Below are 15,580 nucleotides of genomic sequence, written 5' to 3' on the forward strand. Positions count from 1 at the left end.
GCCCTATCCCCATTACCACATGCATTTATCCTAGCTAGCCCCCTTGACACTCTGGGGTAATTTAGCATAGCCAATCTATCTAACCCGCACATGTTTGGACTGTGGGAGGAAACCAGAGCACCTGCAGGAAACCCATGCAGACACGGGAGAACATGCAAACTCCACACAGACAGTGACCCAAGCTGGGAATCAAATCGGGTCACTGGGGCTGTGAGGCACAGGGCTAACCACTGCGCCACCATGCCGCCCTCTGCTCAGGGAAGAGGGAGAGTGTATGGGACAGATTTACTGTTTTGGGGAACAAGAGCAGAAAAGTTGTTCCTTAGAAATTAGACTTGTCTGATCAGAATTTCTATCCTGGACTGACAGTAGTTTTGTAAACTTCTTCTTTTGCAGGATATTTGATGGGGAAGATTTACAGTCAGAAAAATTGAATCAAGATTTAACAGTCGCTCAATTCACCAGCACCTGAACACGATCAGCCTTTGAATGTGGAGTGCGGGAAAAGATTTCAAACATCAGTGTGACTGGAAAAGCACTGAGACAGACACACACCCGAGTGAGAGTTTTCCAGTGAACTGACTGTGGAAAGAGCTTTAACCAGTTACACAGCCTGAGAAAACATCACACCATTCATAGCAATGTGAATCTGTGCATGTGTTCTTTGTGTGGACGAGGCTTCAACTAATCACCCAATATGGAGAGACATGATGATACTGACATCATAGAGAAACCGTGGATATGTGGGGACTGTGGGAAAGCATTCACTTGCCCATCCAAACTGGAAACTCATCGACGCACCCACACAGGGGAGAGACCCTTCACGTGTCCCGTGTGTTGGAAGGAATTTACTCAATCATCCTGCCTAACATTACACCAGCGAGTTCACACTGGAGAGAGACCATACACTTGCTCTGTGTGTGGGAAGGGATTCGTCCAGATGGATAACCTACAATTACACAGGAGAGTTCACACTGGGGAGAGGCCGTTCACCTGCTCCGTGTGTGGGAAGCGATTCATTAATTCATCCAACCTTGTGACACACCAGCGAGTTCACACTGAGGAGAGGCCGTTCAGCTGCACTGACTGTGGAAAGAGCTTCAGACATTCATCCAGCCTCAAAGCTCATCAGCGACTTCACACTGGGGAGAGACCATTCACCTGCTCAGAGTGTGGGAAGGGATTCACTACCTCCTCCCACCTGGTGACACACCAGCGACTTCACGAGTGAGTGCAGGGAGTGGATTCTGCTGTAGCTGCTGCTGTTAATCACATCCAGGAGTGAGCCACATTCATTGACATTTGAGGTTTGTTTCTGCTGATGTTAATAATCCCTGTAGGTGGGCTGCAGGTTAATATTCTCGATCTAGAGCTGTGTGTGTTTTTGGGGTTGCAGTTTCCTGTTAAGAACCACTGTCTGTGATCTTTCTGCATCATTCAGGAACTCTCATCACAGATTCTTTACAGTACAGAAAGAGGCCATTCAGCCCATCAAATCTGCACTGGCGCACTGAAAGAGCCGAATCCCATTCCTCTGCCATTCCCCTGTAACCTTGCACACTCTTTCTTTTCAGATAACAATCCAATTCTCTTTTGAGTACCTTGATCAAACCTGCCTCCACTGCCTTCACAGGAAGTTTATTCCAGACTCCAACCACCCACTAGGTGAAAATAATTTTCCTCACATCACTTTGACTCTGTTTTCCCCATTAAGGTAGGTCTGTGCCCTCTAGTTCTTGATGTTCTCTTGGTGGGAACATTTTCTCACTATTTCACCTGCCCAACTCCTCAGGATCTTGAGTACCTGTATCAATCTCCTCTCGACCATCTTCAATCAGACAATTAACATTTATTTATTCAGATGTTAACCTCTAACTGACCTGGAATTTAATATTCTGACATCTGTTAAATAAATCAGCTTTGTTTCAAACACACGGTGTGTTAAATCCTTGATTTCTCGAGGATAAGAGATTAATTGATGTCCTGTTACTGACTTCTGTTCTTTGGTTCTTTTCTCCTTTTAACTCCAGATTATTTCAGTCTCAGACCTCGAGTTACACTGATTTTTTAAAATTTGATTTATTATTGTCACATGTATTAGCATAAAGTGAAAAGTATTGTTTCTCATCATGGACAAGTCCCAGCTCCCTATACCTTCCAGAATGTCTCTCTCAGCCTTGAGATCCAGGGAAGTTTTCAGTATTTAAAAACAGAAAATACTGAAAATTATAATCCATACTTTTCCAAGTGTCAGTTGATTGTGTCCCAGATTATTGGCTTTTCCCCAACGCTGATGTTAAGCTGATTGTTCTGTAATTGCTGTGTTTTTGAACAGGGATGTAACATTTACATTCTCTGTCCTTTGTCACCACAACTCTATGAGAAGGATTGGAAGATTGTGGCCAGAGCCTCCACAAGCTCCATGTGAAGGACACTATGAGTCAGAGTGCAGCAGTCCCTCAATGTCAGACTGCAGTGTCAGCCTAGATAATGTGCTCAGCTTGATGAGTATTTCCTGTTGTTATTGATGTGGATCATTCAGAAACAATGGACTCTGATGATGTCATCCAGTCCTGCTGCGATGATGTCATAGAGACTATTACATCACAGCGGAGCCTTAGTAGTGAAAACAGTTTTGTTCCAGATGGGAGGTGATGGCCCAATGGTATTATCCCTAGACTTAATCCATAAACTCAGCTAATGTTCTGGGGACCGGGTTCAAATCCCACCACAGCAAGTGGTGTAATTTGAACAAAGAACAAGAAAAAAGAAAATTATAGCACAGGAACAGGCTCTTGGCCCTCCAAGCCTGCACTGATTATGCTGTCCGTCTGAACTAAAAAGGCCTCCGGGGACCATATCCCTCTATTCCCATTTTATTCATGCATTTGTCCAGGTGTCCCTTAAAACTCACTATCATATCTGCTTCCACTACCTCCCCCGGCAGCGAGTTCCAGGCACCTGCCACTCTTTGTAAAAAAAAACTTGCCTCGTACATTTAATTCAATAAAAATAATTGAATTCAATAAAAAAAATCAGAATTAAGAATCTACTGCTGACCATGAAACCATTGTCAATTGTCAGAAAAAAACCATTTGGTTCAGTAAAGCAAAAAGTAAAGTTTATTTATTAGTCACAAGTAGGCTCACGTTAACAGTGCAGTGAAGTTACTGTGAAATTCCCCTGGTTGCCACACTCCGGCATTTGTTCGAGTCAATGTACCGGACCAGCATGTCTTTCAGACTGTGGGAGGAAACCGGAGCACCCGGAGGAAACCCACGCAGACATGCAGAGAACATGCAAACTCAACACAGACAGTGACCCAAGCTGGGAATTGAACCTGGGTCCCTGGCGCTGTGAGGCAACAGTGTTAACCACTGTGCCACCCCATGAACAAAGAACAGTACAGCACAGGAAACAGGCCCTTCGGCCCTCCAAGCCTGTGCCGCTCCTTGGTCCAACTAGACTAATCGTTTGTATCCCTCCATTCCCAGGCTGCTCATGTGACTATCCAAGTAAGTCTTAAACGATGTCAGCGTGCCTGCCTCCACCACCCTACTTGGCAGCGCATTCCAGGCCCCCACCACCCTCTGTGTAAAAAATGTCCTCTGATGTCTGAGTTATACTTCGCCCCTCTCAGCTTGAGCCCGTGACCCCTCGTGATCGTCACCTCCGACCTGGGAAAAAGCTTCTGATCTGGGAAAAAGCTTCCCACTGTTCACCCTATCTATACCCTTCATAATCTTGTATACCTCTATTAGATCTCCCCTCATTCTCCGTCTTTCCAAGGAGAACAACCCCAGTCTACCCAATCTCTCCTCATAGCTAAGACCCTCCATACCAGGCAACATCCTGGTAAACCTTCTCTGCACTCTCTCCAATGCCTCCACGTCCTTCTGGTAGTGCGGCGACCAGAACTGGATGCAGTACTCCAAATGTGGCCTAACCAGCGTTCTATACAGCTGCATCATCAGACTCCAGCTTTTATACTCTATACCCCGTCCTATAAAGGCATCGAGCATGTGGACATAAAGAAAGAGGATGTGTTGGAACTATTGAATGGCATCAAGGTTGGTAAGTCGCCGGGACCGGATGGGATGTACCCCAGGTTACTGTGGGAGGCGAGGGAGGAGATTGCGGAGCCTTTGGCGATGATCTTTGCATCGTCGATGGAGACGGGAGAGGTTCCGGAGGATTGGAGGATTGCGGATGTGGTCCCTATATTCAAGAAAGGGAACAGGGACAGCCCGGGAAATTACCGACCGGTGAGTCTAACCTCAGTGGTTGGTAAGTTGATGGAGAGGATCCTGAGAGACAGGATTTATGATCATCTAGAGAAGTTTAGTATGATCAAAAGTAGTCAGCACGGCTTTGTCAGGGGCAGGTCGTGCCTTACGAGCCTGGTTGAGTTCTTTGAAAATGTGACCAAGCACATTGACGAAGGAAGAGCGGTGGATGTGGTCTATATGGACTTCAGCAAAGCGTTCGATAAGGTCCCCCATGCAAGACTTCTTGAGAAAGTGAGAGGGCATGGGATCCAAGGGGCTGTTGCCTTGTGGATCCAGAACTGGCTTGCCTGCAGAAGGCAGAGAGTGGCTGTGGAGGGGTCTTTCTCTGCATGGAGGTCAGTGACCAGTGGAGTGCCCCAGGGATCTGTTCTGGGACCCTTGCTGTTTGTCATTTTCATAAATGACCTGGATGAGGAAGTGGAGGGATGGGTTGGTAAGTTTGCTGACGACACCAAGGTAGGTGGTGTTGTGGATAGTTTGGAGGGATGTCAGAAGTTGCAGCGAGACATAGATAGAATGCAAGACTGGGCGGAGAAGTGGCAGATGGACTTCAACCCGGATAAGTGTGTAGTGATCCATTTTGGCAGATCCAATGGGATGGAGCAGCAGTATAAAATGAAGGGTACCATTCTTAGCAGTGTAGAGGATCAGAAGGACCTTGGGGTCCGGGTCCATAGGACTCTTAAATCGGCCTCGCAGGTGGAGGATGCGGTCAAGAAGGCGTATGGCGTACTAGCCTTCATTAATCGAGGGATTGAGTTTAGGAGTCGGGAGATAATGCTGCAGCTTTATAGGACCCTGGTTAGACCCCACTTGGAGTACTGCGCGCAGTTCTGGTCACCTCATTACAGGAAAGATGTTGAAGCCATTGAAAGGGTGCAGAGGAGATTTACAAGGATGTTGCCTGGATTGGGGGGCATGCCTTATGAGGATAGGTTGAGGGAGCTTGGTCTCTTCTCCCTGGAGAGACGAAGGATGAGAGGTGACCTGATAGAGGTTTACAAGATGTTGAGGGGTCTGGATAGGGTGGACTCTCAGAGGCTATTTCCAAGGGCTGAAATGGTTGCTACGAGAGGACACAGGTTTAAGGTGCTGGGGGGTAGGTACAGGGGGGATGTCAGGGGTAAGTTTTTCACTCAGAGGGTGGTGGGTGAGTGGAATCGGCTGACGTCGGTGGTGGTGGAGGCAAACTCGTTGGGGTCTTTTAAGAGACTTCTGGATGAGTACATGGGATTTAATGGGATTGAGGGCTATAGATAGGCCTAGAGGTGGGGATGTGATCGGCGCAACTTGTGGGCCGAAGGGCCTGTTTGTGCTGTGACTTTCTATGTTCTATGTTCTATACCATATGCCTTCTTCATCACCTTCTCCACCTGTGTTGCCACCTTCAAGGATTTGTGGACTTGCACACCTAGGTCCCTGTGTTTCTATACTCCTGATGACTCTGCCATTTATTGTATAACTCCTCCCTACATTATTTCTTCCAAAATGCATCACTTCGCATTTATCCGGATTAAACTCCATCTGCCACCTCTCCGCCCAATTTTCCAGCCTATCTATATCCTGCTGTATTGCCCGACAATGCTCTTCGCTATCCGCAATTCCAGCCATCTTCGTGTCATCCGCAAACTTGCTGATTACACCAGTTACACCTTCTTCCAAATCATTTATATATATCACAAATAGCAGAGGTCCCAGTACAGAGCCCTGCGGAACACCACTGGTCACAGACCTCCAGCCGGAAAAAGACCCTTCGACCACTACCCTCTGTCTCCTATGGCCAAGCCAGTTCTCCACCCATCTAGCCACTTCTCCTTGTATCCCATGAGCCTTAACCTTCTTAACCAACCTGCCATGTGGGACTTTGTCAAATGCCTTACTGAAATCCATATAGACGACATCCACGGCCCTTCCTTCATCAACCGTTTTTGTCACTTCCTCAAAAAACTCCACCAAATTTGTAAGGCACGACCTGAATGTCCGTTTGGGGAAGGAAATCTGCTGTCCTTACCTGTCTGGCCTACATGTGACTCCAGAGCCATAGCAATGTGGTTGACTGTCAACTGCCCTCTGAAATGGCCCAGTGAGCCACTCAGTTCGATGGTAACTGGGGATGGGCAATAAATGCCGGCCATGCAGTGACGCCCATGTCCCTCAAATGCATAAAAAAATCCTCAGAGTTTAAATTCACACAGCCATTCTGTCTCCTTTTGTAATTACCACTCACTTCACCCGTTTAAAAAAATGGACGTCAATGAACATAATTCATTCCTGGATGTGATTTACAGTAAAATCCAGTCACTGATTATTTGTGAACTCGCTGGTGACTCATCAGGGTGGATGAGCGAGCGAATCTCTTCCCACACACGAAGCAGGTGAATGGTCTCTCCCCAGTGTGAATTCGCTGGTGTCTCTGCAGGGTGGCTGATTGAATGAATCCTTTCTCACACTGCAAACAGATGAACGGCTTCTCCCCAGTGTGAACCCGCTGGTGTGCAGTCAGTTGACATAATTGTCTGAACCCAGTCCCGCAGTGAGAGCACCTGAACGGTCTCTCGTCAGTGTGAACAAGCTGATGGCGCATCAGGTCCACAGAACCTTTATAGCATTTCTCACAGTCAGCACATTTAAAAGGTCTCTCGTCAGTGTGAACTTGCTGGTGTTTCAGCAGAGTGGACGAATCGCTGAATCCCTTCCCACATTTGGAGCAGGTGAATGTTCTCTCCCCTGTGTGAACTCGATGGTGTTGTAGAAGCCCTGATGATCGAGTGAATCTCTTCCCACATTTGAAACAGATGAACGGCTTCTCCCCAGTGTGAATTCGCTGATGTGCAGTGAGTTCAGATGATTGTCTGAACCCAGTCTCACAGTGAGAGCATCTGAAGGGTCTCTCGTCAGTGTGAACAAGCTGATGTTGCATTAGATTCTGAGAACTTTTATAGCACTTCCCACAGTCCAGGCATTTAAATGGTCTCTCATCAGTGTGAACTTGCTGATGTTTCAGCAGAGTGGATGAATCAGTAAATCCCTTCCCACACTTGGAGCAGGTGAATGGCCTCTCCCCAGTGTGAACTCGGTGGTGTTGTTGCAGCCCAGATGATCGAGTGAATCCCTTCCCACACTCGGGACAGGTGAATGGCTTCTGCCCATTATGAACACGCTGGTGCCTCAACAGGTTGGATGACCAAGTGAATCCCTTCCCACACTCGGGGCAGGTGAATGGCCTCTCCCCAGTGTGACAGGGCTGATGAGTTTCCAGCTCAGACAGGGATCTGAATCCCTGCTCACAGTCCCCAGATTTCCACGGTTTATCTACACTGTGAACATTGCTGTTTTCTTGCATGTTAAAAACCCGATGATATTCAGATCCTGATGTGATGTTTGGTTTCAGTTTCCCTGACTGCAAATCTTTCCCTTCTAACGCCCTGTGAAATTGATTTAAAACAGAAAAAAGGGAGTGAGAGAGAACTCTCAAAAACAGAAAGGCAGGTTGTGAAATTGAGCTGGTTTTAGTGCCAATTTCCCACCCCCTCCCCGAATCCTTTGATTCCCTGAAAGATCTCTCCAGCTCTGGGCTAGAATTTTCCTCCATTTTAATCCTGGGAAAACTGCAGTTATTGTCACCGCTCTCTGCTACAAATTCTACCCATTGACTCCATCCCTCTCCTCAGAAACTGTCCGAGACTGAGCCAGACTGTTCACAACCAGAGCAAAATATTTCACCCAACCTGAGAATCTGACCACAAATCCACATCATTACCAAGACCAGCTCCACCTCAGTAACATCACCCAACTCCAGTCTCCTCTCAGTTCATCTGCTGCTGAAACCGTCACCCATTCCTTTGTTTTGATTTATTATTGTCACATGTATTAGTATACAGTGAAAAGTATTGTTTCCTGCGTGCTATACAGACAAAGCATACCGTTCATAGAGAAGGAAACAAGACTGTAATGCTACAGTCATAGCTAGGGTGTAGAGAAAGATCAACTTAATGCAAGGTAGGTCCATTCAAAAGTCTGATGGCAGCAGGGAAGAAGCTGTCCTTGAGTTGGTTGGTACGTGACCTCAGACTTTTGTATCTTTTTCCCGACGGGAGAGAGAATGTCCGCGGTGCATGCGGTCCTTAATTATGCTGGCTGCTTTAGCGAGGCAGCAGGAAGTGTAGACAGAGTCAATGGATGGGACGCTGGTTTGCGTGATGGATTGGGCTCCATTCACGACCTTCTGTAGTTCCTTTGCGGTCTTGGGCAGAGCAGGAGCTATACCAAGCTGATGCTAATGCTTTCTATGGTGCATCTGTAAAGGTTGGTGAGAATCGTAGCGAACATGCCAAATGTCATAGTCATACAGGTTTACAGCATGGAAACAGGCCCTTCGGCCCAACTTGTCCATGCTGCCCTTTTTTGAAACCCCTAAGCTCGTCCCAATTGTCTGCATTTGGCCCTCATCCCTCTGTACCCATCTTACCCATGTAACTGTCTAAACGTTTTTTAAAAGACAAAATTGTACACGCCTCTACTACTACCTCTGGCAGCTTGTTCCACACACTCACCACCCTCTGCGTGAAAAACATTGCCCCTCTGGATCCTTTTTGTATCTCTCTCCTCTCACCTTAAACCTATGCCCTCTAGTTTTAGACTCCCCTACTTTGGGAAAAGATATTGACTATCTAGCTCATCTATGCCTCTCATTATTTTATAGACCTCTATAAGATCACCCCTCAGCCTTCTACGCGCCAGAGAAAAAAAGTCCCAGTCTATCCATCCTCTCCTTATAACTCAAACCATCAAGTCCCGGTAGCATCCTAGTAAATGTCTTCTGCACTCTTTCTAGTTTAATAACATCCTTTCTATAATCGGGTGACCAGGACTGAACACAATATTCCAAGTGTGGCCTTACCAATGTCTTGTACAACTTCAACAACTCCTGTATTCAATGTTCTGACCAATGAAACCAAGCATGCTGAATGCCTTCTTCACCACTCTGTCCACCTGTGACTCCACTGTCAATGAGCTGTGAACCTGTACCCCGAGATGTCTTTGTTCTGTATCTCTCCCCAATGGCCTACCATTAACTGTGTAAGTCCTGCCCTGGTTCAATCTACCAAAATGCAATACCTCGCATTTATCTAAATTAAACTCCATCTGCCATTCGTCAGCTCACTGACCTAATTGATCAAGATCCTGTTGCAATCCGAGATAACCTTCTTCAATGTCCACTATGCCACCAATCTTGGTGTCATCTGCAAACTTACAAACCATGCCTCCAAAATTCTCATCCAAATCATTAATATAAATGACAAATATCAGTGGACCCAGCACCGATCCCTGAGGCACACCGCTGGTCACAGGTCTCCAGTTTGAAAAACAACCCTCTACAACTACCCTCTGGCTTCTGTCATCAAGCCAATTTTGTATCCATTTAGCTACCTCACCCTGGATCCCGTGAGATTTTCCTTAGTCTTCTGAGAAATTAGAGGCGTTGGTGGGCTTTCTTAACTATAGTGTTGGCTTGAGGGGACCAGGACAGGTTGTTAATGATCTGGGCACCTAAAAACCTGAAGCTTTCGACCATTTTTACTTCATCCCCGTTGATGTAGACAGGGCACGTTCTCCATTATGTTTCCTTAAGTCGATGACAATCTCCTTCATTTTGTTTACATTGAGGGAAAGATTATTGTTGTCACACCAGTTCACTAGATTCTCTATCTCATTCCTGTACTCTGTCTCGTCGTTGTTGGAGATGCGACCCACTACGGTGGTGTCACCAGCAAACCTGAAAATCGAGTTGGAGGGAAATTTGGCCACACAATCATAGGTGTATAAGGAGTATAGTAAGGGCTGAGAACACAGCCTTGTGGGGCATCGGTGTTGAGGATGATCGTGGAGGTGTTGTTATCTATCCTTACTGATTGTGGTCTGTGGGTTAGGAAGTTCAGCATCCAGTCGCAGAGGGAGGAGCCGAGCCCAGGCCACGGAGTTTGGAGATGAGTTTCGTGGGAATAATGATGTTGAAGGCTGAACTGTAGTCAATAAATAGGAGTCTGACATCGCTGTCTTTGTAATCTCGATGTTCCAGGGTTGAGTACAGGGCCAGGGAATTGGCATCTGCTGTGGACGTGTTGGGTGGTAGGCGAACTGTAGTGGATCCAGGCAGTCCGAGAGGCTGGAATTGATTAGTGCCATGACTAACCTTTCGAAGCACTTCATAATGATGGATGTTAAACCCACCGGACGATAGTCATTAAGGCACGCTGCTTGGCTTTTCTTTGGTACCGGGATGATGGTCATCTTCTTGAAGCAGATAGGGACCTCAGATTGTTGTAAAGAGAGGTTGATGATGTCGGCGAATAGCCCCGTCAGCTGGTCCGTGCAGGATCTGAGTGCTTGTTACCATTAGACTTAATAATTCTAACACACCCCTGGCCGGTCTCCCTCACTCAACCTGTCTATTAACTTGAGGTCATCACAATTCTGCTGCCCACGTGTTTATTCATTCCAAACCTTGTTCACCCACCACCCCTGTGCTACAAAGGCTCCTGTTTACGAATCAACATTTTAAATTTCTCATCCTTGTTCTCAAGTACCTCCGTGGTTTCACCCCTCCCTATCTCTGTAATCTCCTCTCGCCTCACAACCCTCCAATATCTCTGCATTCCTTTCATTCCGGCTTCCTCAGCATTCAGTTTTAATCACTCCATCATACGTGTCCGCACTCCCAGTTACCAAGGCCATAATCTTTGGAATTTCCCCCTAAACTGCTCCCCCTCTCTATCATCCTTCCCCCCTTTAAGATACTCATTAAAACTACCTCTTTAACCAAGCCTTTACCCATCCACCCTTATGTCTGCTCACATGACTCTATGTCAAATGTTGCTTTATAACACACCTGAGAAACGCCTCAGAATGCTCCAGTACATGAATAGCCTGTAACTCCTGACCTAAAGGGGAGCACCTTCACCACATGGACTGCAGCTGATCAAGAAGATAAAACATAATCTTCTCCACAGGTAATTGGGGATGGGAAATATTTTCTGTTGGTCTTGTTAGTGAAAAGACAGGGTAGTGGGATGAGCTGATTTCCTTGCAGAGAACCAGCACATGCGTGACTGGTTAGTCATTTTCTGTAGTGCAATAATTCTAATGTTTCTGTGGCTTAATGGAAAGGGACCAATTCTGGAGGCCAGGAACTAACTTCTGGAATCAATGCCCACTGCCTCCTATAGAGGTGGCGGCTGCACATGTGTCCTGTTGCCCATTGCCCCCTATAAAGATGGCCACCGCCCTGCTGTCCATTGCCCTCTCTGAACTTCCTCACTCCCTGTCACTCTGTGATCCTTGTGAAATCTGAAACCAGGTATTCGCAACAAGACTCAAAGAGCATCAGCCCACTGGGGGCAAAGTCATGAGACCGGCCAATCCAGCAGAAAGAAACCCTCCGCCCCTCCCCATTGACCAACTATGAGAATGAACAAAATGCAGTCCTGGGTGTAACTGAGAGCAGAAACAATAACAGCAGAATCCAACCCCTGGAATCATTCATGAACTTTTTGGTGTCTCAGCAGCCGGGATGAAACTTTGAACCCCTTCCCACACTGAGAGCAGGTGAACGGCCTCTCCCCAGTGTGAACTCGCTGGTGTATCTGCAGGTCAGATAATTGACTGAACCCCTTCCCACACTGAGAGCAGGTGAACGGCCTCTCCCCAGTGTGAACTCGCTGGTGTCTACGCAGGGTGGATAAATCAGTGAATCCCTTCCCACACTGAGAGCAGGTGAATGGCCTCTCCCCAGTGTGAACTCGCTGGTGTGTCAGCAGGCTGGATAACTGACTGAATCCCTTCTCACACTGAGAGCAGGTGAACGGCCTCTCCCCAGTGTGAACACGCAGGTGCATCTGCAGGTTAGATAATCGACTGAACCCTTTCCCACACTGAGGGCAGGTGAACGGTCTCTCCCCAGTGTGAACTCGCTGGTGTGCCTGCAGGCTGGATGACCGAGTGAATCCCTTCCCACACTGAGAGCAGGTGAAGGGCCTCTCCCCAGTGTGAGCTCGCTGGTGTCTCTGCAGCTGGGATACCCGAGTGAATCCCTCCCCACACTGAGAGCAAGTAAATGGTCTCTCCCCAGTGTGGCTGTGCCGATGATCTTCCAGCTCTGATGGGGCTCTGTATCTCTTCCCACAGTCCCCACATTTCCATGGTTTCTCCATGGTGCAGGTGTTCTTTCCTTTCTCTTCAGTTGAACACTCGTCCACACACAGAACAGTCCCCCCACCCCCGCTGTGAATGGTGTGATATTTATTGCTGTGTAACTGGTTAAAGCTCTTGAGTCAATACACTAGAACACACTCACTCCAGTGTTGCAGCGTGTTGGCACTTTTCCAGTCACACTGATGTTTGAAATCTTTTCAAGTCACCAGACCGGACAACCATTTCTCCTTGATTTAAAGGCCGATGATATTCAGGTCCCGAGGAATATGACTCTGTCAGATCTAGACACAACGTCTGAGATTTCGGCCTGTGATTCCTCTTTCAGTATCCTGTAAAACAAGTTTGCAGAGGTCATCAGTGTCAGTGCAGGATAGAAATTCAGAACAGACAATTCTAATTTCTATGGAACATTCTTTCCTCTCTCCAGACTCGAAACATTGGCTCTATTCTCTCTCTATCTGGGGGATAGCGTGGGAAATGATGCTGCGGTAGATCAGCCAATTCTCAATGAATGGTTGAGGCAGTTCGATGGGCTGAATGGCCAACCGCAGCTCCTGTTTCTTATGATTTGTGTGTGGTGGACAGGAAGCAGTGAGCATGGATCTGTCAATCAGCCTCAATCAGCACCTTCAGGAGAATTGGGAGGGTGAATATTAGATACAGCAGAGTGAGAATGGAGGGAGAGTGTGTGGGATGGAGATTTACAGCTGTTGGGGAATGAGAGAGGAAAGAATGTTCATTAGAATCATAGAATTCCTACATCTTATCAACTGTCCCTGATCCTTCACAATGAATCTCTCTTCTCAAGACACTCTTATCTCTGACTTGTCTGTTCTGCTCGCAGTCTCACAAAGCAGCTGCCTGTGTGCTGATACAAGGGGCCCTGCGAGGCAAGTTTAATGCTCCATGGCTGTGTCTTTAATGACTGAATAACTATAGGAATATGGTCAAGTCAGCTAAATCACATGATGCTTTATGTTTCGGTTAGTAACTGTCTATTTTGTTAACATAGCACATTTGGATATATAAATACATATAAAAGCAAAATATTGCGGATGCTGGAATCTGAAACAAAAACAGAGAATGCTGGAAAATGTCAGCAGGTCTGACAGCATCTGTGGAGAGAGAATAGAGCCACATTTAAAGTCTGGATGGCCCTTCATCAGAGTTCTGACAAAGGGTCATCCAGACTCGAAATGTTAGTCTATTCTCTCTCTATAAATATATATACGACAGCTGCCTCAGGCTTGGCCCACTCTAACACATGCACGAAGCAGGACTGACTATGTGGAAATGCTCAGATTAAAGTTTCCTGCCTTCTCTTCAACAGCGAGTGAAAATGTTTATCGGCTTGCAGACCTTCAAAGGAGTCAGTGTCTGCTATTTCAGCATGAACAGGCTAATCTTCACCGACGTAGGCCCCAGAACATTCTGCTTTTCGGCCTTCACCAGAGGGTGAGCAAGACCAGATTTCTCCATAGCAAATACCAAAGGCGAGATATGGGGATATGCTATGCAAATAAAGGATTAGCAGCAGTCAATTTTTCATCGAATGCGAAAGGGCAAAAAGCTCAGATTTAATTGGCAAATATGTCCGTCAATGAAGGATTAGAAACATTCCTGGTTTCTGATTTGCTGTAATTGACTATTATTGCCAAGTTATTTTTCTGTAACATCAGAACCACTTGCGGGTGGAGTTTAATTTAGACAAATGCGAGGTGATGCATTTTGATAGATTGAACCAGGGCAGGACTTACTCAGTTAATGGTAGGGCGTTGGGGAGAGTTACAGAACAAAGAGATCTTGGGGTACATGTTCATAGCTCCTTGAAAGTTGAGTCACAGATGGACAGAGTGGTGAAGAAGGGATTCGGCATGCTTGGTTTCAGCGGTCAGAACACTGAATACAGGAGTTGGGATGTTTTGTTGAAGTTGTACAAGACATTGGTAAGGCCACACTTGGAATACTGTGTGTAATTCTGGTCACCCTATTATAGAAAGGATATTATTAAACTAGAAAGAGTGCAGAAAAGATTTACTAGGATGCGACCAGGACTTGATGGATTGAGTTATAAGGAGAGACTGGATAGACTGGGACTTTTTTCTCTGGAGCGTCGGAGGCTGAGGGTTGATCTTGTAGAGGTCTATAAAATAATGAGGGGCACAGATCAGCTAGATAGTCAATATCTTTCCCCAAAGGTAGGGGAGTCTAAAACTAGAGGGCATAGGTTTAAGGTGAGAGGGGAGAGATACAAAAGTGTCCAGAGGGGCAATTTTTTCACACAGAGGGTGGTGAGTGTCTGGAACAAGCTGCCAGACTTAGGAGTAGAGGCCGGTACAATTTTGTCTTTTAAAAAGCATTTAGATAGTTACATGGGCACAATGGGCAAAGAGGGATATGGGCCAAATGCGGGCAATTGGGATTAGCTTAGAAGTTTTTTTAAAAAGGGTGGCATGGACAAGTTGTGATGTGGAGATGCCAGCGTTGGACTGGGGTAAGCACAGTAAGAAGTCTCACAACACCAGGTTAAAGTCCAACAGGTTTATTTGGTAGCAAATACCAGGTATTTGCTACCAAATAAACCTGTTGGACTTTAACCTGGTGTTGTGAGACTTCTTAATGGACAAGTTGGCCAAAGGACCTGTTTCCATGCTGTAAACCTCTATGACTATGACTGTGTAAAAAACTTGCCTCAAACATCTCCATTAAACCTCGCCCCTCACACCTTAAACCTATGCCCCCTAGTAATTGACTCTTCCATCCTGGGAAAAAGCTTCTGACTATCCACTCTGTCCACGCCCCTCATAATCTTGTAGAATTCTATCAGTTCACCCCTCAACCTCCGTTGTTCCAGTGAGAACAAACCAAGTTTCTCCAACCTCTCCTCATAGCTAATGTCCTCCACACCAGGCAACATCCTGGTAAATCTTTTCTGTACCCTCTCCAAAGCCTGCTCCTTTTGAATGGACCTACCTCATATTAAGCTGATCTTTCTCTTCACCCTTTCTGTAACTGAAACACTATATTCTGCACTCTCTCCTTTCCTACTCCCCTATGTACTCTATGAACAGTATGACTTA

General features: G+C 46.4%; 3 protein-coding genes across 8 annotated transcripts in view; 2 read left to right on the plus strand and 1 right to left on the minus strand.

Moving 5' to 3' along the window:
- The window catches only part of LOC144483842 (uncharacterized), a 156,762-nt gene extending 154,830 nt beyond the window's left edge, over positions 1-1,932 (plus strand). For all 6 annotated transcript variants that reach the window (XM_078202412.1, XM_078202406.1, XM_078202409.1 and 3 more), the window contains exon 2: positions 397-1,932. In XM_078202412.1, coding sequence (XP_078058538.1) covers positions 698-1,231 — 534 coding nt within the window. In that variant the 5' untranslated portion in view covers positions 397-697 and the 3' untranslated portion in view covers positions 1,232-1,932. The remainder of the gene's footprint in view (positions 1-396) is intronic.
- The window catches only part of LOC144483836 (uncharacterized), a 284,619-nt gene that overhangs the window by 43,277 nt on the left and 225,762 nt on the right, over positions 1-15,580 (plus strand). The window lies entirely within an intron of this gene.
- LOC144483798 (uncharacterized) overlaps positions 1-15,580 on the minus strand; it is a 66,263-nt gene that overhangs the window by 9,798 nt on the left and 40,885 nt on the right. The window contains exons 5-6 of the mRNA XM_078202338.1: positions 11,837-12,422; positions 7,299-7,950 (exon numbers count right to left, since the gene is read on the minus strand). Of these exons, the coding sequence (XP_078058464.1) occupies positions 7,299-7,950; positions 11,837-12,422 (1,238 nt within the window). The remainder of the gene's footprint in view (positions 1-7,298; positions 7,951-11,836; positions 12,423-15,580) is intronic.

Source organism: Mustelus asterias, unplaced genomic scaffold (assembly GCF_964213995.1).
Source record: "Mustelus asterias unplaced genomic scaffold, sMusAst1.hap1.1 HAP1_SCAFFOLD_79, whole genome shotgun sequence".
In the NCBI taxonomy this organism is placed as follows: Eukaryota; Metazoa; Chordata; class Chondrichthyes; order Carcharhiniformes; family Triakidae; genus Mustelus; species Mustelus asterias.